The 23921-nt window shown below is 34.0% G+C and overlaps 1 protein-coding gene across 1 annotated transcript; it reads right to left on the reverse strand.

Annotated features, from left to right (window-relative positions):
• Positions 1–4: 4 nt before the first annotated feature.
• Positions 5–23856, reverse strand: LOC111702117 (actin-related protein 5). The gene is made up of 21 exons (XM_023473695.1): positions 23751–23856; positions 23031–23120; positions 18663–18718; positions 17922–17996; positions 17041–17146; positions 16510–16622; positions 16121–16203; positions 14420–14505; positions 14161–14247; positions 13564–13655; positions 12784–12888; positions 11979–12111; positions 11245–11470; positions 10861–10965; positions 9685–9759; positions 6550–6610; positions 5699–5753; positions 5100–5164; positions 4450–4511; positions 966–1042; positions 5–634 (listed from the first exon to the last, which is right to left on the reverse strand). The coding sequence occupies exons 1-21, from the start codon at positions 23831–23833 to the stop codon at positions 490–492; spliced, it is 1980 nt and encodes a 659-aa protein (XP_023329463.1). The 5' UTR covers positions 23834–23856; the 3' UTR covers positions 5–489.
• Between the last annotated feature and the right edge of the window lie 65 nt (positions 23857–23921).

Raw genomic sequence — 23921 nt, forward strand, 5'->3', positions numbered from 1 at the left:
TTTATCTGAAAGTAATATAAATAACAATATATATCATACAAACTGGAAATTTTGTAATCTATCCAGGTCCAAGTAAAGGCCACAAACGTTTTTTTTTGCAACGAAATATGAGATCATAATATTTTTAAGATTGACGGTTGGTTGGTTGATTTTAAACCTCAGAAGAGGTGAGCTAGCTACAGAGTTGATCTTTAATGCCAATTTCAAATGACAATTAATTCACATGGTATGTACGATTCACAACTGTACCCTTAACACCTAATCACCCACCAAGTAGCTATCTGTATATTTCTAGCTGAAAACTGAGTGCAGGGAAACTGGAGTGTTTAATCCGTGCTAATAACAACACATGGTTCCTATCAATTTTCTTTAATAAAATACAGATATCTCCGTCACCAATTATCAAATACAAATGGTACCATTGTGAATAGAACTGACCACTTTACAAAAGAAAGGCGACTTGATAATACGTTTACAGTCCCTTTAACCTCATGAAGAAGAGGTGGGTGGTGTTGGGTTTAATACTTCTGGAGGAGGAGGTGTTGGGGTGTATTTATTGGACGCCATGTGTTCTTTTAAATATCCTTCACCATGTTCTTCATACTCGGCCCGTGTCATAAATCCAGTTCTATATTTAACAAAATAATGTTCAATGTGGCAATAATTACTAAAAAATCTAAATTCTGAAAAATCTTACAAAATTGTCAGGGTACCAAATTATTAGTTAACAAAAATCCGCCCATCCGATTTTTACAATTTCACTAGGAAAAGGAATGTACTTGTATATACAACAACATTTTCAAGATATCTGAACAAAAACAAATGAACAGTATTCATATCTTTAAATATCCATTTCAACATATTTTTGATTTTTGATTAAAAACATAATATCCTACTAATCAACAATAATGAAATTTTGAAAAAATGTAAAAAATCGGCCTCCCTAATAAACACCTTGATCTAACCTTTGATTTTGAGTATGAGCTGCCCATTCACTAGCTCCACGCCAAGCAACTAGTTCTGGATCAGACACTATACTAACCTAGAAATTAATTAGAAGTTAATATTTAAAAGGGACTGGTCGTAATTTCATGTGAGAGGTTTACCCGATTCACAACTATACTCTTTAAATCATTATTTGATTAATAATGGGGAAGGAGCTTGCTGGCAATTGCCTGTGAATGTGAATGTGAAATAGTTACTGCAAAAGAAATACAAAAAGTTACTGTTTATGATGAAACTAGAAATGAAAATAACAAACTTTTCAGAAGATACCCCTGAATGTCTAAATCCTTTCTTGATCAGATAATACTTATAAAAATTGAAGGATACCAAGTGAATCGGATATGCCACTCTGTAAGTGTAGACTCACTTCAAATTACAACTTCAGTATCTTGAAGTCTTTAAATCTAAATACTCTTTACAATATTTGGAAGTAAAGTAGTGTTTATATTTGGTTGCTGGGAGGGGCGTACGAAAGCATGTGTGTGGGGGGATGTGTGCCACCCCCCTTGGTAACATTGTGCCCCACTTAAAAACCCCTGTTTTGAAAAATATTGATACCTTTTTTAACTATGTAAACTATTCGATCATATACAAACTTCCTTATAACAAGTGTTAATAAATTATTTATGTAATTTTCTCAAGTAGACTAATCAGACACTTCCTCTTAAAACTGTGGTGTAAGCTTCAATGGGTAAAATAGAGATGGAAACGTTTCTTAAAAAATATCTATATATTGTATAATTATAAATAATGATAACAAAGATATATTTACACTGAAGGCATTATTGATTAAAGCTCTTTAATGAAATTTTTTAGTTGAGGGCAAAAGTGAGATTTAAAGTATTTTTTTTATATTGGTGACCCATCTAAGGGGGGCACCCAAAAGGGGGGGGGACCCGTCTCCTTCGTACGCCCCTGGTTGCTGGCGTTTCTTATGTAAGACAGTATAGATCGGCAAAACTTACGCTTTTTTTCATATTTATTTATTTATTATCACTCAACTAAAGCTTGTTTTTTATTCTTTGCTTCATCACTTATTTCACCATTTTTTTCAATTCAGGCTAAAAGTTGAGCTTTTACCCTGCCTGAGTCCGCAGGCATAATGATTGAACGCCTTATTTTACCTTTACCAGACTTAAGTCTATATTATACTTCCGGTCATTGGATTTCAACATTTTATAGTTTTTTGGAAAGCCTATAATAAAAGGAAGCAGATTGCACAATTTCTGCACAGAAATGTTGCGTAAACGTCTTTAAAAGGAAATATTCACAATTTTAGCTTTTCTTAAATACACATTTAGGATTTGAAAATGTTGCAAATATTTTGCATTTATGAAATCAATAGGTCGATTCTATATATACATGTATAATGTGTCATATTTCGCGAAATTTTTGTTTTTTGCGCACTTTTTGCCGAATAACTAAATTTTGCAATAAGTATTTGGATTATTGCAAATTTGCATGTTTCTCTTAAGATTATTGAAATCGAGCCCAAGGGCATTGTATCCCAAGAAGAATATAGAGGAGGAGGGCCCTGTAACCCCCCCCCCCCCCTCAGTCTATTTTGGGTAAACCACACGTCAGTCGGGAATAGGGTTAATACTTAGTGCTTTTTTACAACATCAGCCTTAAATCTTTATCGGAGGTCTATTTCCTTTCTTAAAACTGGAACTAAAATGTATAAATTTTAATATAATAAATGTGGCATGTGATATTTAAATATAGGGTATCTTAAATTATTGTATCCAGTCCTTTTATTATCAAAATACATCTCCTCCCTCTACTGAATCTGGACTAGTAATATATATTATAAACTCTGGACTACGAGACAGAAATAGTAGAAAAAGATGTGTATGGGAGAACAAAGCTTGGAGTTGCCTACTAACATGCAAAGGGCTTATACCAAGAAAACGTATCTTTTTTAAATCAAAAACAGAAGTTTGTCATGAAAGGAAAGGTTGACAATGAAAAATCTAAAAATAAGAAATGTTAGAACAGAATAATAATAATCATAACAATAATTATTTTTTAGACAAAAATAAGGGAAGTGTATTAATCCCTAGTCCCAACGTTCATATTAGAAATGAATTAATTCCACGAATACCTTCTTAAGTTATTCATCAACCGTCTTATATTACCCCCCCCCCTTTCTCGCAGTTTCCCCAACAACTTAAACCCCCCCCCCTCCTCCGAATTTTCTTTATTTAGAACCTTCTCCATGATAAAAGTGGTAGTTTACAAAGAAATTATTTTTAAGTAAGAAGAAAATTATTTTTGCAAAAAGATAAGAATGAAGAAAGGAACATTAGAGTTGTTAAATATGGTTCTATAACACCGTAACACGAACTAAGCAGAATGCAAGTTACACAGATCAGACAAAAGTGCACTGTTACAAAACTCCTCGCTGTGTTTGAACTATCAAAATTGATGCAAAACACGTCCTATCTGCATTAAAAGTGCTTTATAAATTGTCCAATCTATGCAATAAATCTGTTTAATAAATCATCCATAAATTGTCCTATCTGTGATATATATCCTCCATAATTTGCCTTATTTGTGTAATGACTGCACCATAATTAGTACTTTCTGCGCAGTAAGTGTGTCATAATTTGTACTTTTCGTATAATTACTGCCACATATTTGGTTTATCTGTGTATTAAGTGTTTCATAATTTGTCCTAATAACTGCACCATATTTTGTCCTATCTGTGTAACAAGTCCTCCATAAATTGTCCTATCTGTGTAATAATTCCTTCATAATGTGTCCTAATTTTGTGATGACTGCGCCATAATTAGTTCTATCTGTGTATAAGTCCTTCAAAATTTGTCCTTGTTGTGTAATCGCAAAATAAGTCCTATCTGTGTATTAAGTACTCAATAATGTGTTCTTGTTGTGTAATAACTGCGCAAAATAAGTCCTATCTGTGTATTAAGTCTCCATAATGTGTTCTTGTTGTGTAATAACTGCGCAAAATAAGTCCTATCTGTGTATTAAGTTCTCCATAATGTGTTTTTGTTGTGTAATAACTGCGCAAAATATGTCCTATCTGTGTATTAAGTTCTCCATAATGTGTTTTTGTTGTGTAATAACTGCGCAAAATATGTCCTATCTGTGTATTAAGTTCTCCATAATGTGTTCTTGTTGTGTAATAACTGCGCAAAATATGTCCTATCAGTGTATTAAGTTCTCCGTAATGTGTTCTTGTTGTGTAATAACTGCGCAAAATAAGTCCTATCTGTGTATTAAGTCCTCCATGGACGGAAATTATTCTTGATTATTTCTAAACGGTTTCTTTCTCTTCATTCAGATCGAAAGAAACAATTCAGAGATAACGGAAACTTAGGACGATAAGAGGAAAACATAAGGAACCATGTTTTTAAATAGAAGGGGGGGGGGGGAAAGAAAAAAAACAGGAAGGTTAAAGATAAAAAAATAGTTATTAACCTGAAAAGTAGATTTAAAGGGAAGCATCTGTTGTAACTCTACCTCAAGACGAGATTGTAAACCTACAAAATAAAAACTTGAAGGTACTGTCATCAGAATTAACATATATGATTATGTAAACAAAAAACGATGCAATTACGAAAGAACTCCTGAAAATTCGTTTAATATAATCAAAAGCTAAACCTCTGTGTGCAAATAACGTTTAATTTCTCCAAATGAAAACAATCAATAAATTCAGTGCTTAGGATCCATTTAATTTTGATGCTGATAAGGATCCGGATCCTGGATCTGCACTAGAAAAAAATGGATCCGGATCCGGATCCAGGTCATTTCTTTAAGATTTACTGAATTTTTTTAACAAAAAATAATTTTCAAATTTGTTTTATTTTTTTTCGCTTATTTTTATCCTAAAAATTTTTATAATTTTTTTTTTTTAAGTTCAGATTTGTAAAAAAGTTATTTTTGCAGTTTTTGGTTGATATTTCACCCCTTGGATCCGGATCCGCATATTTTTGCGGATCCGGATCCGGGTCCAGGAAGCCAAAATCTTGCGGATCCAACGGATCCGGATTCTAAGCACCGATGAAAATAATAATAAGACAAAAGAATAAGAGAAATATAAATATTAAATAAAATAAACTCTGAAATACCTGGTATTTTAGATAATCCCCCGGTAAGAAGAACATTATTGGATAACCGAGCAACATCAGGACAACTGAATTCAGGGTTAATTCAATATATAGATATTCATTTCAAAACAACAATTATAAAAAAATAAATTTAGATTTCAATCTCTAAATTTCTTATATTTAAAAATTAACCCCCCTCCCCCAAAAACTTTTCATTTAAGGAAACTAAACTGTGAATTAATTTCAAATAGTAAAAAGTTGCCAGAGATAAAATTATCTTAACGTTCTTAAATAATTCAATAAGCTTTTCGCTCCAAGAAAAACCAGGTTTGATGAGAAAAAAAAAACAGTTAAATTCAATCTGTAAATTAAACTTTAAATTACGCGTCCATTGTTTTGTTGTAAATTTGGTCTTGCACTTTAACTCTAAAAAACTATTAACTAGAAAATAAAAAAAAGTTTTAGAATCCTTGAAATGGAACATTATCAGTTAACTTTTCTGATGCTCGGGTGTTGATTCAAAATAAAAAGGATTTAAAATGTGATAAAATCCATTCCTTTATGTTTGAACCTGTGTCTTGTGTCTAGAATTGGAGTGAGTTACCAAAAAAAAAATTTACCTATATTTTGTGAAAATAAACTGAATAGTTTCCCCTAACCCAGCCTGCTCCAAACCTACACAGATTAAACAGTTGAATTGATAAACAACATTGTTTGTTGTTAAAATTGAATATGTTTGTCTCTGATAACTTTTCAGAGTACACTGCCATATCAAATATAATACAAAGATGCAGCGTATAACCACTTTGGGTAATCAAGTTCAAGTAGATCAAAGGGACTGTATGCGTGATTTTAAGGGACCCTTATTACAAACATAGCTGTAAGATTCACGACGGTACCCTTAAGAATGATACAAATGATTCAAATTTTTCCGATGGAAAAAGAACGAAGAAAACTTAACTGCTCCGAGCTGAAAACTTAAGAATGGGATATCCTTAATCCGATCGTTTAATTAATCTGGAGATTAATAACAAGAGGAGAACAAGCATTTTTTAATCTCGAGATTAAGAAAAAGAGGAGATCAAGCATTAAAACCGATATCCACCATTCAAAATTACCCAGCTCTGGACAACGGTTTAAACGATACGATTGAGAATCATGTATGATATTTTTAAAGTAAGACGACATTTAAAGGTTATTCTGACAATCCGTTCACCATTATTGATAATAATAAAAGTAGTAGGGTGGGACCAATGAAGCTGTGAAATAGAAAACCACATGAATTTGAATAGTCCAATAGTGCAGTGTACACAGACCCATTTCAATTATTGTTGACTTTCTAGCTACTAATAAAACTAGCTGCTTTGCAACAACATCAAATACACGAAGGATCGCTTAATTCTAGTTAACCTATTCCACAGTTTAAAGGGGCCCACTGTATATATAATAATAATATAAAATTTATTCTTACCTAGAATGCTCGGTTGGAAAATGATTTCTGGTATCATGGTTATCTCAGTACTCAAATGAACCTTAAAGGGAGTGTTCGTGAAGACTAAAAAAGCCGGTTTGTATTCAAATAATTGCTTATTTTACTGGTTTGGATCTCTAACAAAACATAAGACATTTTTTAAATAAAAGAATTTCTTTAAAAAGCATGGATCAAACGAATTTTATTTGCATATTTTTACATTTGCAGTAAAAATAGAAGATTATTAAATCCACATATGTTCTTACTTCTGGCCCTCTGGGATCAAACTAGGTCGGTAATATACCTTCTCTTAACAGATTTTTAAGTAAAAATAAACATAATGTCACCGATAAAAAATAACAAATTGGTAGAAGGTGTTTTGTAAAGATATTATTGCAATTAATGAGTATACATGCCAATTTCTAGTTGCTCGAAAGGATGTAAATCTCAATGAAGTAGATATTTGTACAAAATTTATTTTTGTACTGTTCTCTTTAATATATGCTTAGTGCTGTAGTGTACACATTACAATTGTCTTTAGCGTGATGCAACTTGCAAGAGTACTATTAAAGATATTATTGCAATTAATGAGTATACATGACAAATTCTAGTTGCTTGAAAGGATGTAAATCTCAATGAAGTAGATATTTGTACAAAATTTATTTTTGTATTGTTCTCTTTAATATATGCTTAGTGCTGTAGTGTACACATTACAATTGTCCTTAGCGTGATGCAAGAGTACTATTAAAACTTCTCTATATTTCAAACAAATGTAACAGTTAAAAGGGTCTATATTCTGTACTCAGTAAACGTAATTTTAAGTGACCCTTCATTCTAGGAATAGTTTATCCAATTCACAGTTTAAAACTTTACCCGATCAATGATCAATAAGATTTCCTTATCGTCTTGCCGCAAATAGAAAAATTTTCAATTGTGGATTCACGGATTTATGCTGCATAGATAATGAAGGAAATTGTGGGAATTTAACAATTTCCACGAAAACTATGATGTATATCTTATTGTCACTGAGATAAAGGTGTAAAGGCTGGTTGTGAATCAGACATGACACTCTAACTTCTTTGTCACTTGATATTACGTCTACTCAGTTTAAGTCAACAGTAACATTCTTATTTTTGTATGTTATGCTAAAAATTAACAGAATTAACGAGCTTGCTAAAAAGTTGTGTTAAGTTGGAAAGCAAAGCATACAAATTTAAAATATTTTATTTTAATTGATTCATAAAATATATATACTTGACAGTTTATTGTAAAATCTTTCAAGGATGTTTTAAAATATCTTTGAAGAAATATCTTTATTTTTTGGTTGAAAAAAATAGTAATTTGGCTTTATTTACAAACCCTTATAAATATTTTGATGAAATATTAATATGTTAATTATTTGTTAATATGTCTAAAAGAAAATGATTCACAGCTTATAATAACAAAAGTCTACCACATAAGGTTGCAAAGATATAAAACTTAAACATTACTATTAAACACTAGAGAGCTGGAGAACTAGAGAATTAAAGAACAAGAGAACTAGAGAACAAGAGAACTTAGAAATAGAGAACAAGAGAACCAGAGAACAAGAGAACCAGAGAACCAGAGAACCAGAGAACCAGAGAACCAGAGAACTAGAGAACTAGAGAACTAGAGAACCAGAGAACTAGAAAACTAGGGAACTAGAGAGCTAGATAATAGAGAACTAGAAAACTAGGGAACTAGAGAGCTAGATAATAGAGAACTAGAGAACTAGAGAACCAGAGTACCAGAGAACTAGAAAACTAGAGAACTAGAGAACTAGAGAACTAGATAATAGAGAACAAGAAAACCAGAGCACTAGAGAACTAGAGAACTAAAGAACTAGAAAACTATAGAACTAGAGAACTAGAGAACTAGAGAACCAGAGAACAAGAGAACTAGAGAACTAGAGAACCAGAGAACCCGAGTACCAGAGTACCAGAGAACTAGAGAACTAGAGAACTAGAGAAATAGAGAACTAGAGAACTAGAGAACTAGAGAACTAGATAACTAGATAACTAGAGAACTAGAGAACCTGAGAACCAAAGAACCAATGAACTAGAGAACCAGAGAACCAGAGAACTAGATAACTAGATAACTAGAGAACTAGAGAACTAGAGAACTAGAGAACTAGAGAACCAGAGAACAAGAGAACCAGAGAACCAGAGAACCAGAGAACCAGAGAACCAGAGAACTAGAGAACTAAAGAGCGTTGATTCTAATTTTTAAAACTGTTTAGATTGGTGTGAATTAGGCCATTTAACAAACAAACGATTAAGTTATAATTAGAAAGAGTGGAGTGTAGATTTAGGATTTATTATAATTAAAATTAACGTGGTGGGAGGTAGTACAGGGGTTGCACACTCAATTAAAAGAAAGTTAAAATTAAACTTAAAATGAAAATATTTTCAGATAAACGGAAGAAACCTGAGAGGATGTTCTCAGATCTGATAAAGATACAGATAGATAGATAGATAAACAGACAGACAGATAGATAGACAAATAAATAGACAGAGAAACAGATAGGCACATAGACATATAGATAAACAGAGAGACAGATAGGATATATAAACAGATAGATAAAAAGATAGATAAACTGACATGCAAATAGATATACAGATGGATAGACAGATAGCTAGACATATAGCTAGACATATAGCTAGACAGATAGACAGATAGATAGACAGATAGCTAGATAGCTAGACAGATAGACAGATAGATAAACATATTCTCAAATGAACACTTCTGGAACATATTCTCAAATGAACACTTCTGGGACATAGCCCGAAAATTATGAATGAATTTTGATTGTCAATTTAAACATTAATCTAGATTATTTAGAATGCAGAAAAAAAGTTAAACTAACTTCATTTTGACGAGAATTTTTTTTTGAAATTTTCATGAAAAATTTGCTGAAATGAGTGAAAATTAAAAAAACGGCGTATTTTCATGATAAAAATCCGTAAAATCCGTACAATTTTTAAAAAAAATCCGTACAATCCGCACAATTTTAGGGTTTCAAAAAAAATCCGTACAATCCGTACATTTTGGCCACCCTGTATATAGCTACAATGATAATAATAATAATAATAATATTCATAATAGTTAAACAACCTGATGCCATAGAGGAGAGTTTCTGTTTATTTCTTCCTCCTCATCCCCGTGCTCTTTTAGCACAGATTCATACTCCTATAAACAGTATTGTTGCAATATACAAATAATAAAGCAGAATTTCGGATTTTTTGTGTCTCAAAAATTGTTACAATATACTAATAATAAAGCAGAATTTCGAATTTTTTATGCCTCAAAGATCGAAAAAGAACTAAGATTTAGGCAAAAAACTAAATTTTTTTAGTCCCTACATCTTTCCAGTCTGATTAGGCCTTAGATTTTTCAAACTATTTGAGCTAACAGAAATTATAGTTTTAAATATGAGAGGTCTACAACATCGGGTTGCGAAGATATAGGGATTTAGATAACTGAATTAGCGGCGAAACTCTTCTCCTTCGCTGATTTTAGCATGCACTCATGTGTTTCTTTGTATTGGCACTTTGCATGCATAATACAGAAATGTAAAATGGAGAGTTAAGTCGAAAGACTAATTAATTTTACCTTTATGGACAAAAATGTTAATAAAACATTAAAAGACGATGGAAAATATGACATAAATTTAACACATGAAATCAACACATACAACATGGTGGCGGTAGTAGGGGAAAGGTATTGGGGTAAATGGTGAAAATTGACCGTAACTCATCATGCAGAGTGCGTTTAGTTAAATTTGCCATATTTCCCAAGATTAATTTGAATAAATTAAAAAGAATCCATCTCAGACTAAGCCTTTAGATATTTAGATTTACAGATTAAATCAACCGTTTTAAAAACTTCATTTTCTGTCAATAATTAAGAAAAATGAGAAAAAAAATTAAGAACATTCGATTTTAAAATTGATCAAACTTTATCTTTGTAGAGCCAATGTTTAAAAACAAGTATGCTTATTTGTATCTAACGAACGACAAACTCGGCTAAACCGATCAGGCTCAACCAGGAAAGGTTTATGACCAGTCAGAATTACTACGTTTGCTGCGTAGAATTTTAGATTTTTTTGAAAATCCGCTGAAGAACACAGAAAAATCTGCAAATTAAAATTGTTTGACACATATAAATTTCGATATTTTGAAAAATCCGCCAAAGGGTGATCTGCGAATTGGTTTCATTCAAAAAGTTTTAAAGGATTGAATATAGATCAATAACAAAAAGCTAAGATTACGTTAAACCTAGTTATCTTACCTGGGCTTTGAGATTCTCCTCTTCACTATCCGAATCCTCGGCATCACGTGATATTTGTTTGTAAACATCCCAGTCTGAGTCATTCAATCCGAAATTATCCTCTTCCTACAACACACAATTAAAATCTGACAATAGAACAACAATTTGTTCACTAAAATCTGAATCCTAAACCTGCATTTTACATACAACTTGATACAATAAACCTCTTAATTAATAAATCATTTTGGTCTGTGGATACTGAATATCAATTTAAAAATCGGTTAACCTGTGTTATCTAGATAAAAAGCCAACAAATCAACTTAAATTGACGACTTGTTTAACCTACAAAATTATGTTTCTTCCTTTATGCTTAAATCTACTTCCTTTTTCAGACCTTGATCCTACCTTATTGTTCCGAGCAAGATGGCTGATAATGCGCATTCTTTCTTGACTTGCCGCGGTGCGTCGCTTAGCAATCTGTTTCCGGCGGCGTGCGCGCACAGCTTTCTTCTCCCGGATTTCCTGAAGTTTCGATCTGACGTCAGATATCCAAGAATCGAATTCAATCCGTTCCGATTCACACATGTCTTCACGCCTCTTTTTAGTTTCAGGCTCAGCAGCTGTTTCTTCTCTAAAAAATGCGCAATGTAATTTCTAGAAAAACGTAATTTTATTATGTTTGTCTGCTACTTCGTCTGAGCTGAAAACTTAGAATTGTAGATATTGAGATCAATGTTTGCTCTCCCCTTTTCATTAATCTTAATTTTAGTTTGATCTTTACTTAATATCCTTAAAAATTTATAGAATTCAACCAACAGAGTGACATGACGTATGTGGAATCCCAAACAGCCAATAAGAACCTGGGAAATTTGAAATTTTAAGCGCCATTTAATGAGAGATTTCTCATTGGTCGGAATCTGGTAGGGATATTCAAAAATAGAGAAAAAGAGCGGTCTAAGAAAGAAATTAAAAGGGTCCGCATTGGATAATCAGATTAAGCGTTCGGAATTAAGTGTATCCAATTCTTAAATTATTTAAACGTTATATTTATTTCATGTATGAATTTAGAAGGTAAAATTATTGAATGGGGGGGGGGGGGCGAAGCGTCTTAAAATCCTAGTTTTGATATATTTCTCTACCTCTGAGCCTCTCTTAGTTTTGCCTCGTTGGCCTTATCAATCGCCATCTTTGTTCGAGTGATTAGAGAAATCAGCTCTTCTGTACTCGTCAAATTGAGATTCAATAACGCCCTCTGCGTTCTTGTTTCAGATCCTAAAAGATTATCAACATTAACATGGTCTAGCTGCTCCAGTATCTTGATATTCTACCTTGATACACTATCTGTTTAACATGATCCAACTGCTCCAGTATCTTGATATTCTACCCAGATCCACTATCTGTTTAACATGATCTAACTGCTCCAGTATCTTGATATTCTACCCGGATCCACTATCTGTTTAACATGATCTAACTGCTCCAGTATCTTGATATTCTACCTAGATCCACTATCTGTTTAACATGGTCCAACTGTTCCAGTATCTTGATATTCTACCTTGATCCACTATCTGTTTAACATGATCTAACTGCTCCAGTATCTTGATATTCTACCCAGATCCACTATCTGTTTAACATGATCTAACTGCTCCAGTATCTTGATATTCTACCTTGATCCACTATCTGTTTAACATGATCTAACTGCTCCAGAATCTTGATATTCTACCTTGATCCACTATCTGTTTAACATGATCCAACTGCTCCAGTATCTTGATATTCTACCTTGATCCACTATCTGTTTAACATGATCTAACTGCTCCAGTATCTTGATATTCTACCTTGACCCACTATCTGTTTAACATGATCTAACTGCTCTATAATCTTGATATTCTACCTTGATCCACTATCTGTTTAACATGATCCAACTGCTCCAGTATCTTGATATTCTACCTTGATCCACTATCTGTTTAACATGATCCAACTGCTCCAGTATCTTTATATTCTCCTGGAGTTTAGATTCTCTCTTCTTAGAATTGATTTCCATTAATCTTCGTCCTAAATAATAACGACATCAAAACTAAACCAAATTTTATACATTGGTAGGCGATTATATCAATACAATGAAGACGACTTTTTCACCAAGTGTTGATTGTTAACAAGCTTTTTTCGAATTTCAAGTATGCAAGTAATCAAAGAAATGCTTTTAACAGCTTTTCTTGACTTCTTTGTTTATGTGTATCCATGCTGTATAACGGCTTTATTTATATCAAAATTGAAATAGAAAGTCGTCTTAATTGTATTGATATAATAGCCTACCACTGTATTATATCAAATCTTGTTGCTATTATAGTGAAATAAATTTTTTAAACCTTATTATTGTTTTTGTTATTAAAACTATCATTGAAATCGCTATTTTCATTGTTACCGAAATTTTTATTATTATAGTTACTATTATTAATATTTTTGTTGTTATTGTTATTTCTATTACTAATATTTTTGTTGCTATTATTGTTAGTAATACTAATTATTTTTATTGTTATTGTTATTTTTACTGCTATTACAAAAATCGTCATTGTTATTATTGTTATTGTTATTGTTATTGTTGTTATTGTTATTGTTATTGTTATTGTTATTGTTATTGTTATTGTTATTGTTATTGTTATCGTTATTATTGTTATTGTTATTGTTATTGTTATTGTTATTGTTATTGTTATTGTTATCATTATTTACCTAGTTCTTGCCTTCTAGCCTTTAATATTTCTGGATCCACGGGGGGAGCCTTAACTGTTGCAACAAATGGGAGCTGAACTTTTAACGCATTACTAAATAAACAATATTTTTTATTTTCTCATTTTATTATTATAAATATTAACTTCTAGAAAAGGGAGAAATTAATTGTCTCTGTGCTATCCCTCTTTTTACCTGGGTCACCATTTTTTCACCTTGAAACGACGTCGCACTGATAATTATATATAATCAATGCTGAAAAGCCCTGTAATGGTCGCAAAAAATGTGCAAAAAATACCGCAGAAAATTTCGAAATATAAGGAACGTAAATTGTTGTTGTTTAAAAAACCCGCACGGGAACCCAGCTTTGCCTGGAAACAAAGTTTTCCCTGTAAAAGCTAAAGCACTCAACCTTGGACGTTTAAACCGGGTTAAAGAACATTCCCGAGGTTTGACCAAAATTCCCAATTAAAGAAACGGTCGAGGGGTGCATGAGCTATGACCGGACATCCAAACAAACATACACACACATGTTGCTACTTTATATTTATGATGATAATAATATGTAATAAGGATTCAAAAGTTCTATAGAAGTATCACCTCTCATAATAATCAGGATCCTTCCACAGTTTCAAGTCTGAATGAAAATCTGAAGAAACACGAAGCAAGGAAAACATATCCTCAATCCTAAAAAAAACAATCTTTGTAAACAAAAGAATTATTAAACTTAGTATCCCCCCCATCACACTATACCCCACAAATAGATACAATTTGTTCCAATCCAATCGTTTCAAAACAGGTTGTTTTGTTTAAAAATGTTGATAAACAATCAAACAGAAATTATGATAATAATTACTACCTTGAAAGCGTAAGTGTGGCGGAATGATTTTGATATCGTAGCTGTAGGATCCGTTGCATATAACTTTGTAATTGTAAACCTCCTAAAATAATCAATATTATCATTTCTTTTTAATCTTGGAAAGTTTCTTTTGTCTCGTTAAAACCTTTTTAAAGTAGAATTATAAAATTCCTGAGTCCGAATTTAATGAATTTGAGCCGCGTCTCAAATCCACTAAAAACCGGTTTTAATTGAGAGCCGGTTTAAATCTTGAAATATTGAATACAATTTTAAGTGAAACCAACCATATTTGAGCCGCTTCTCAAATTAAAGCCGCGGCTAAAATTCTTTAAATTCGGTCTCTGATTTCGCCATAGAATTTATAGTTATAAATGTTCATTCCCTTAATATTATATATTTGTTTAGTTTACAGTAAGACCTACAAAACTGTAGGATACGAATACGACTGTTAGATACAAGTAATGACATTAAGTATTCCAATTTACATAAAACACATTTGTGTAGTTGACACAGAGCCTTTTAACTTTATTAGTTGATTTTCAATCTACAGGTAGTAGTGTTGTTATTCACTTTGGACCGTTTACAGAAAAAAATAAAACTTTAAAGATTTATGTTAAACTTTGATTTGATTAAACTTTGCAATATCTGTGACCTAAAAAAATCAAAAGTTCGAAAACGACCGTTACGACACATTCGTTTTTGGATCGTTTTTATGTAGTTTTTCGGTGTTTTTTTGCATTTAACTTCTGCCACGGCTAAAATTTGACATAGTGGAAGAAAATCTAATATTCAGAATATAAAATTTAAACACATTTGTTTACGTTACACTATGCTAAATTTTGACATAGTGTAATAAAATCTAATATTCAGAATATAAAATTTGAAATACATTTGTGTACGTTACACTATGCTAAATTTTGACATAGTGTAATAAAATCTAATACTTAGAATACACAATTTGAAATACATTTGTTTACGTTACACTATGCAAAATTTTGACATAGTGTAAGAAAATCTAATATTTAGAATACACAATTTAAAATAAATTTGTTTACGTTTCACTATGCTAACTTTTGACATAGTGTAAGGAAATCTAATATTTAGAATACACAATTTAAAATACATTTGTTTACGTTACACTATGCAAAATTTTGACTTAGTGTAAGAAAATCTAATATTTAGAATATCTACTCAATTTAAAATACATTTGTTTACGTTACACTATGCAAAATTTTGACATAGTGTAAGAAAATCTAATATTTAGAATACACAATTTAAAATACATTTGCTTTCTTTACATTATGCTAAATTTTGACCTGAAAGAAAATGTAAACAAAAAACGACCCAAAACTAACCAACCAAAGCACATCACTAACTGGTAGAACTATTTTCTATCACAACATCAAATACACATAAGATTGGTTAAATATCGTCTTTAAACAACACAGATTGCCGAGCAGCGCTCTTAATGCTGATAACTTTTCTCAAACTCTAATTTTCAAATTCTCATATCTAGACACCTTACTGTGTAAACTTTAACATGAAAAACTTTTTTTTATTTTGCAGAATTCTTAGTTTGAAATTTCAAAGGTTTATGTCAGCAGATTGCAAAGACATAAGGGTTAGACAAAAAGGAGAGAAATCAGTTTCTTTAAAGCGCTCCACCATCAAAATACCTTAGGTGGTTTATGTCATGTTAATTTTGTTACTGCGGGCATTATGGAGGTGTGGGACACCCCCCAGAACAGGAATAACATGGATAGTTTGATGTCCAAGACTTATAACTAAAGTAATAAGTTAAAGTTGAAAAGAATGCTCAATGATTTAATAAGTATTTTAGAAACAAAAGAAACCAATCCAAAAAAATTTTCTTTGGGTTTATTTAAATTTTTTTCGAAAATACTATAGCTAACATTTCGTAATCTTAATCTAAGTATGGGTTTCTTCGTCTAAAGGATCGATTTTTTTAATTTTTTTTTATTTTGACTCTTTTCTGAATAATTAAATAAATTAATTATGTGTGATTATTAAAACAATAATAACAATTATTAACATAAAATAAAAAGCTTGTACTGTGTACAAAAAGTTACCTAGAGCATCTTGAACAGAAGTACAATTATGTTGTAAACTGAACAAAGAGTCAATACCGTACCCTACACTAGGTACGTTGTACAGTTCAAACAGTACCTCATTCATACCATGTCTAAAGGTAAGAAACTCTCAAAAATGGAGACATTTAAATCTTTGGAAAAATATGGCTAACTCAGTTATTGTTAAAAGGTTGAAGGTCACCTTTAACGTCACTAAATATTCATTAATTTTATGAGGAAAAGAGTCTTAGATGTAACAAGCTGAAGTGCCTGGTGTTGCCCGTGGAAATTTTGTTTAGCTTTTGTTACCCCTGGGTTCCCTCAAAAAATGTTAGCCCATTTGACCAGCCGTTTGGCCGGCTATAGGAAAAATACACAGAATGTCTTGTTTTATTATATATATAGGATTCAATTATTATATATATTAGCATGATTCAATTTTATAGACCGGAAATAAGTAACATTTTGACATTGGATTTGAGAAGGAAAATTGGTTTAGAAGGGGATACTTAAAGAACATCTTAGTGCTACCTGGTAAAATTAGTGTTGGCCGGGCATTCTGTTATACATACAGGGTGATCAACTGAACCATCTGTATCCACTCCCAGCCGAGATATGCCATAGTCAAACAGCAATTCTGAATTATAATCCATAGTCAAGCAGTTGTTCTGTAATATATTCCATGGTCAAGCAGTAGTTCTAGAATATATTCCATAGTCAAGCAGTAGTTCTAGAATATAATCCGTAGTCACGCAGTAGTTCTATAATATCTTCCATAGTCAAGCAGTAGTTCTATAATATAATCCATAGTCAAGCAATTGTTTTATAATATATTTCATTGTCAAGAAGTAGTTCTATAATATAATCCATAGTCAAGCAATTGATTTTTAATATATTTCATTGTCAAGCAGTAGTTCTATAATATAATCCATAGTCAAGCAATTGTTTTTAATATATTTCATTGTCGAGCAGTAGTTCAATAATATAATCCATAGTCAAGCAATTGTTTTTTTAATATATTTCATAGTCAAGCAGTAGTTTTATAATATAATCCATAGTCAAGCAGTTGTTTTTTATTATATTTCATAGTCAAGCCCAATTCACATCAATGCCTTTAACATTGTATTTGATCAATAATGAGGAAAAAATCGAAGTATTTCTAGCTTGGAAAGTGCATAATTCTGACAATTTCTGCAATTGTTTTTGTAGCAGAAATACACAACTTACAAATCACTTTCGAGGTGAAGCAATCGAAATTAATCAATGTTCAAAGAAGAAAAACATCAAAATCTCATTTATTTTAAAGACACAGCTTTTAAGGGCACAGTCGTGAATCTGACATGCCACTTTAAAAATGTCGTCTGCAGATTCACTTGAAGCTATATCTACAGTTCCTTTTAATAAGAACTTACCAAATCCTTCTAAATGAGTGACCAAATTTCTATCAAAAGGGGATTTTATCGTTGGTCTAACAGCTTCAATATTTCCTGCCAAAATTAATTTATTAATAACAAAAAATTCGCCATGAACTAGTTTTAACAAAAGTTACCCTCCCCCCATTTCTATCCTAAGTGTACACTGTACAGTGTACATATTTAGATTTTCACTGTACAGTGTACTGTGTAACCACATTATTTCAGGTAGGTTAAGATAGATAGATAATCACTGAGGTTACGCTTTTCAAAAAGAAGAGGAGGGTGTTGAGCAGGCTGTTCAATTTCTAGCTTTATGTTATTGCCAAATATCAATTTTAACTAAATACAAAATGAGCTACTCTACGTAAACATACACTGCTTATCTGTTTGTAAATTAAGATCAAAAGATAAGATAATTTCCCCTTTATTTGATAAGAAAATTGTGTGATGTAACATAAAGAAATGTAACTGAGAATAAACATTATAGTTGAATATTTTCTTACTATACAATAATAATATTTTCTTACTTCAGATATTACTGACCGGAATTTAGTGACTTTGTTTTCACATTCAAAGTTTCTTGCGGCTATAAACTTGTTTCTTATTTTGCCCAATATGCCATTGAAAGATTTTTTTTAAAACATGTTAAGGAATATATCAGTAAATATTATTTCATTTTTCTAAATAATTAGAAGAGTTTGAACGAGAACGACTATCATTTTAAAGATAAAAACTTACCAATAGAATTACCAATCTGAAGCACTGAATCCTTTCTACACTTGGCATAGATATTCCTAAATATAAAATTGTTTTTAAACCATTTAAAATTTCTTAAAATTACAAAGTTGAAGTTAAAGTAAGTTGAACGTTAATAACCTATTTGATTTAGTCAATTTTGATAATTGTCGGAACTTAATTTCTACTAAATTAAAATGATTTATATCAGAAAAAACAAGATACTATCCTAGGTTCTAACGCCGGCGTTTTTGATATTCAAGAATCAAGGAAGTTCTAGGCAAATATTCAATACTAATGCCGGATAATAAAACACCTTACATAATAATGATATAATAATAATAAATATTTCGGAAAAAATCTCCAATTAAATAAGATTCACGGTTAACTATGTTTATTGTTACAATTATGACAGGAGTGTTTTTTTAAAGAAATTCGGAAAAAAATGAAAAAATGTACTATGGAGGACGTTGCGTCGATCTCCAATAACACAAGGAAGCTTTCTTGAGTATATATTTTACTGATAAGAATAACAATAGAACTGAGAAAATATGTCAGATGAAATCACATTGTTAAATCAGAGAATGCAACGCAGGATTCTCAACTCTTTTCTTTCTTCACGGCCTTTGTGTAAGGAGGCCGCCAGGTCTCGTCTTCCACAGTACTAATTAAAAATTTAATGTATGAAAATNAAAAACCACTTTTTTCCTCCTAGGAAATATCACAGTCGAGGCTGAGGCTGGATTCTTCCTTGGTCTTCCTCGAGGACGAGCTGGAACAGGAGGAGGATCTGGTGGAACCCTACGAGGAGGACATCCACGACGAGGTGGTTCGGCTGGTGGTCAATCTCTGCACAGAAACCACCTCTACTCAATTACCAACCTGGAGACGGAAGGTTCTCTGGGATCGACTGAGAACTTTATAAGGTCCTTCATACAGAGGAGATAGAGGAGGAACATGTCCATCTCTGCGAACCAAAACCATGGGACAAGTTGTCAGAGATATTGTGTTGTGACGAGCAGGTACTGGACGAAAACCTGACATTGAGTTTTTAAGATCCTCGTAGAACTGTTTTGAAGGAGGATCCTGACTCTGTAAGAACTGATGAGGGAGGACCAGATCCGAACCATAAACAGCCTCCGCAGCCTCCTCAAAATTAATACCTTTGGCTGAGGTTGGAAAGGGAGAGGGTAGAGAAGAATCTGTCACCTCCGACACCTCCGACACCTCCAACACCTCCGACACCTCCGACACCTCCGACACCTGACCACCAGGGGGATGGGCAAAAGGCGGATGACAAGGGGAAGGGGGATGGGAAGGAGGATGGGAAGGAGGAGATGGACGGGAAAGATTATCTGCCACAACATTGGCAGATCCTGGAGTATGGCGAATATCACTGGTAAACTCTGATATATAAGATAACTGGCGTTGTTGGCACGCTGACCAGGGCAGAGAAACTCGGAACAGGGCGGCAGCCAGGGGGAGATGATCTGTAATGATGTGGAACTTTCTTCCTTCCAACTCGAAACAGAAATGACGTAGGGCGAGAAAAACCCCCAATAACTCTCTGTCAAAGGCGGAATATCTTTGTTGGGTGGCGGAGAGTTTGGCGGAGAAGAAGGCTAGAGGTCTCAAATTGGATTTCTCGCGCTGCTGCAGGACTGCTCCAACGTGTGAGGCAGAAGCATCTGTTACAAGGGAAACTTCGGCGGACAGAGAAGGGTGAGTCAATGGAACGGCGGAGGAAAGGGCGGACTTGGCTTTCTCGAAGGATTCCTGATGAGTTTCTGACCAGTTTAATGATTTAGGGTTCCCAGCCAGGGCATCTGTGAGTTGACGGAGAATCTTTGCAATACCAGGAAGAAACCTCCTGTAGAAATTGACCATGCAAAGGAATCTTTGCAAGGAACGGACATCTTGAGGAGGAGGCAGCTGGAGTAGTGATTCAACATGACGGCGGAGCGGAACAATTCCTGTGGCTGTAATCTTGTGACCGAGATAATCAATTTCTGGAAGAGCAAAACTGCATTTCTCGAGGTTGATGACCAGGCCATTCTGTACTAGGAGTTCCAGTACAACTCGGAGATGTTTCAGGTGAAGACCTCGTCCACGGCTTGCCACAAGAATGTCATCAAGGTAAATAAAAACAAAAGGTAAACCTTTAAAGATCCGGTCCATGAGACATTGAAAGGTCTGTGCAGCATTCTTCAAGCCAAAGGGCATAGATAGGAACTCGAATAAACCGAAAGGGGTAACTATGGCGGTTTTACAAATATCTTCACTGTTCATGGGTACTTGATGATAACCTTTCACTAAATCCAGTTTTGAAAAAACTGTACAATGTTTCAAATTGTTTGTGAAATCACGGATATTTGGCAAAGGATAACGATCAGGCTTTGTCACGTTGTTCAAACGGCGATAATCGCCGCAAGGACGCCAAGAACCATCTGGTTTAGGAACCATGTGTAGTGGAGAGGCCCAGGAACTGTCAGAACGTCGTATAATTCCTGTCTCTTCCATCTTACGGAACTCAGCTTTTGCGGACTCCAACTTTGCTTGATCTAATCGGCGGGCACGGGCAAACAGCGGTTGACCTTCAGTCTCTATGACGTGTTCCACCTTGTGAGTAGGAAGTTGACCAGGTTGACGAGGTTCCCAAGCAGCAGGGAATTCCTTCAGAAGGGAGGCAACATCAGGAGCAAGTTTGAAAACTGAAGCAACAGCAGGATTTGCTGGTTGACATGACTGGAGAGGATAGAGGTTTCATAGATGTACGTTCCAGAACCTGTCGTTTAGAAGCATCCACCAGAAGGTCGAATTCAGCCAGGAAATCAGCCCCCAGTACAGGACGATCAACATCTGCTAGTAGAAATGAAAACTGAAAACGGCGGTTACCAAATTGGAGCGGGATAGTCCTAGAACCCCAAGCTTTGGTAGGACGACCATCAGCCATCAGTAAACGAGGACCTGTGGGAGCAGCTGATGAATGATGTGGGAAAACTGAGCGTGACGCACCTGTGTCGACCAAAAAGTTGCGGTTGGAGAGGATATCCTGGAGGTAGATGAGAAAACCGCCGACGGGAAGACTGTTTAATTCCTCCTTCTCTCATCGGCTCTGGAGTTTCCCTGGAAACTGCATGGAGGGCGGCAGTTATTTGCAGCGTTTCCGAACATTTTGTGAAAATAGCATTCACCTGCACCAGCTGGACCTGGAGTCTGGCTTCGTCGGACAGGAGAACCATCAGAACACTCCCTCCCTCGAGCATGAGAAGGAGACGTAGAAGCTGCAGCTAGGAGAGGATCAACTGATTGTGCTCTACGAGCATCCCATAACTTATCTGCATGTAAAGCCATCTCGCTTGGATTCTTGAAATCCTTGGCCACCAGGTGGTCTCTCACCTCTACAGGTAACCTCTCAAGAAAGAGACCAAGGAACAGGCTACCTGGTACTTCATCTTCAGGGAGTAAGGCCAGCATGGCGTCCATCAAAGCTGTGGGGCGGTGGTCACCTAACGCAGGATGGTGAATAACTTTGGACACCCTCTGCCAGCGAGACAAGGTGTAAGAGGCTACCAGCTTCTCCTTCAGATCCTCGTAGGGCGTAGAGGATGTAGCAGACGAACTAAGTATCAGGCCATGTACGGACACCATGATGTTCTGCGGGAGTTTTTGTATAACATGATCAAATTTTGTTCTCGATTGTGTAATCTGAGCATTACGGAATGCAGACTCGGCATGAATGAACCAGAGATCAGGATCGTCGAACCAGAAATCTGGAAGTTTGACGGCTACCTTTGTAAGTGAGCAGCAGGGGCTGAAAGATTTCTGTCGTCCTCACTCATGTTGATAGGAATCACTCCTTCTCCCTCATGTTGACAGAATTCACTCGTTCTCCCTCATGTTGATAGAATTCACTCGTTCTCCCTCGTGTTGATAGAATTCCGGAACACCGTATATATGTTCAAGGTCGGGGTCACCAATATGGAGGACATTGTGTCGATCTCCAATAACACAAGGAAGCTTTCTTGAGTATATATTTTACTGATAAGAATAACAATAGAACTGAGAAAATATGTCGGACGAAATCACATTGTTAAATCAGAGAATGCAGCGCAGGATTCTCAACTCTTTTCTTTCTTCATGGCCTTTGTGTAAGGAGGCCGCCAGGTCTCGTCTTCCACAGTACATCAAAAAGCAAGTTTTTTTAAAAGGTTTTTTGATAAATTTTACCAAAAATTATTCATTTCCCCCCCCCAATTCAGAAAAAAACCTAAAAGTTATTTTGCACAGACATACCTAACAGTCCTAATTTTTCAATAAAATATGCACCCGCCCTGTATCATTATTCATTAAGAACTGTTCTTTCTTCACCTGTAGCAAATTTTAGGATTCTCTTCTCCGGCCCAGCCCATCCTACACATAGAGGATCCATAGTCAACCACCAGGGGTATACCTTCTCCTCTACATATATAGAAATATACAGGGGGGATATATAAATATATATTTAGTTTAGAATTCTACTCTCCGGCCCAACCCATCCTACACATAGAGGATCCATAGTCGACCACCAGGGGGATACCTTCTCCTCTACATAGATACAAATATACAGGGGGGATATATATATTTAGTTTAGGATTTTCCAGCCCAGCCCATTCTACACATAGAGAACCTATAGTCGACCACCAGGGGGATACCTTCTCCTCTATAAATATATACAAATATACAGGTGGATATATATATATTTAATTCAGAATTCTCCTCTCCGGCCCAACCCATCCTACACATAGAGGACCAATAGTTGACCACCAGGGGGATACCTTCTCCTCTACATATATACAAATATACAGGTGGATATATATATTTAGTTTAGAATTTTCCGGCCCAGCCCATCCTACACATAGAGGACACATAGTTGACCACCAGGGGGATACCTTCTCCTCACCATATATAGAAATATACAGGGGAATATATTTATTAAAAGATTAATTCACTTAAAACAAAAGATTGTTTAAGTGTGAAAGAATAAATGTTCTATAGGACACGCTGTATCTGTGATATATATTTATATATAATCATTAAATTATATATTACCTGTATTCTGAATAATCTAAGATAGAAGAGTTTAGAGGTGATGGGTCAGGGAATCGGTAAATATTATCGTCGTCTAAAATCATTTTCTCTAAATATATAATCTCTCAATTAAAAATGAATTTAAGGGGATGATAATACAAGAAAAATAATTACGCTTTCTTGGGCGCAAAT

This window comes from Eurytemora carolleeae, unplaced genomic scaffold, assembly GCF_000591075.1.
Source record: "Eurytemora carolleeae unplaced genomic scaffold, Eaff_2.0 scaffold475, whole genome shotgun sequence".
Classification (NCBI taxonomy): Eukaryota; Metazoa; Arthropoda; class Copepoda; order Calanoida; family Temoridae; genus Eurytemora; species Eurytemora carolleeae.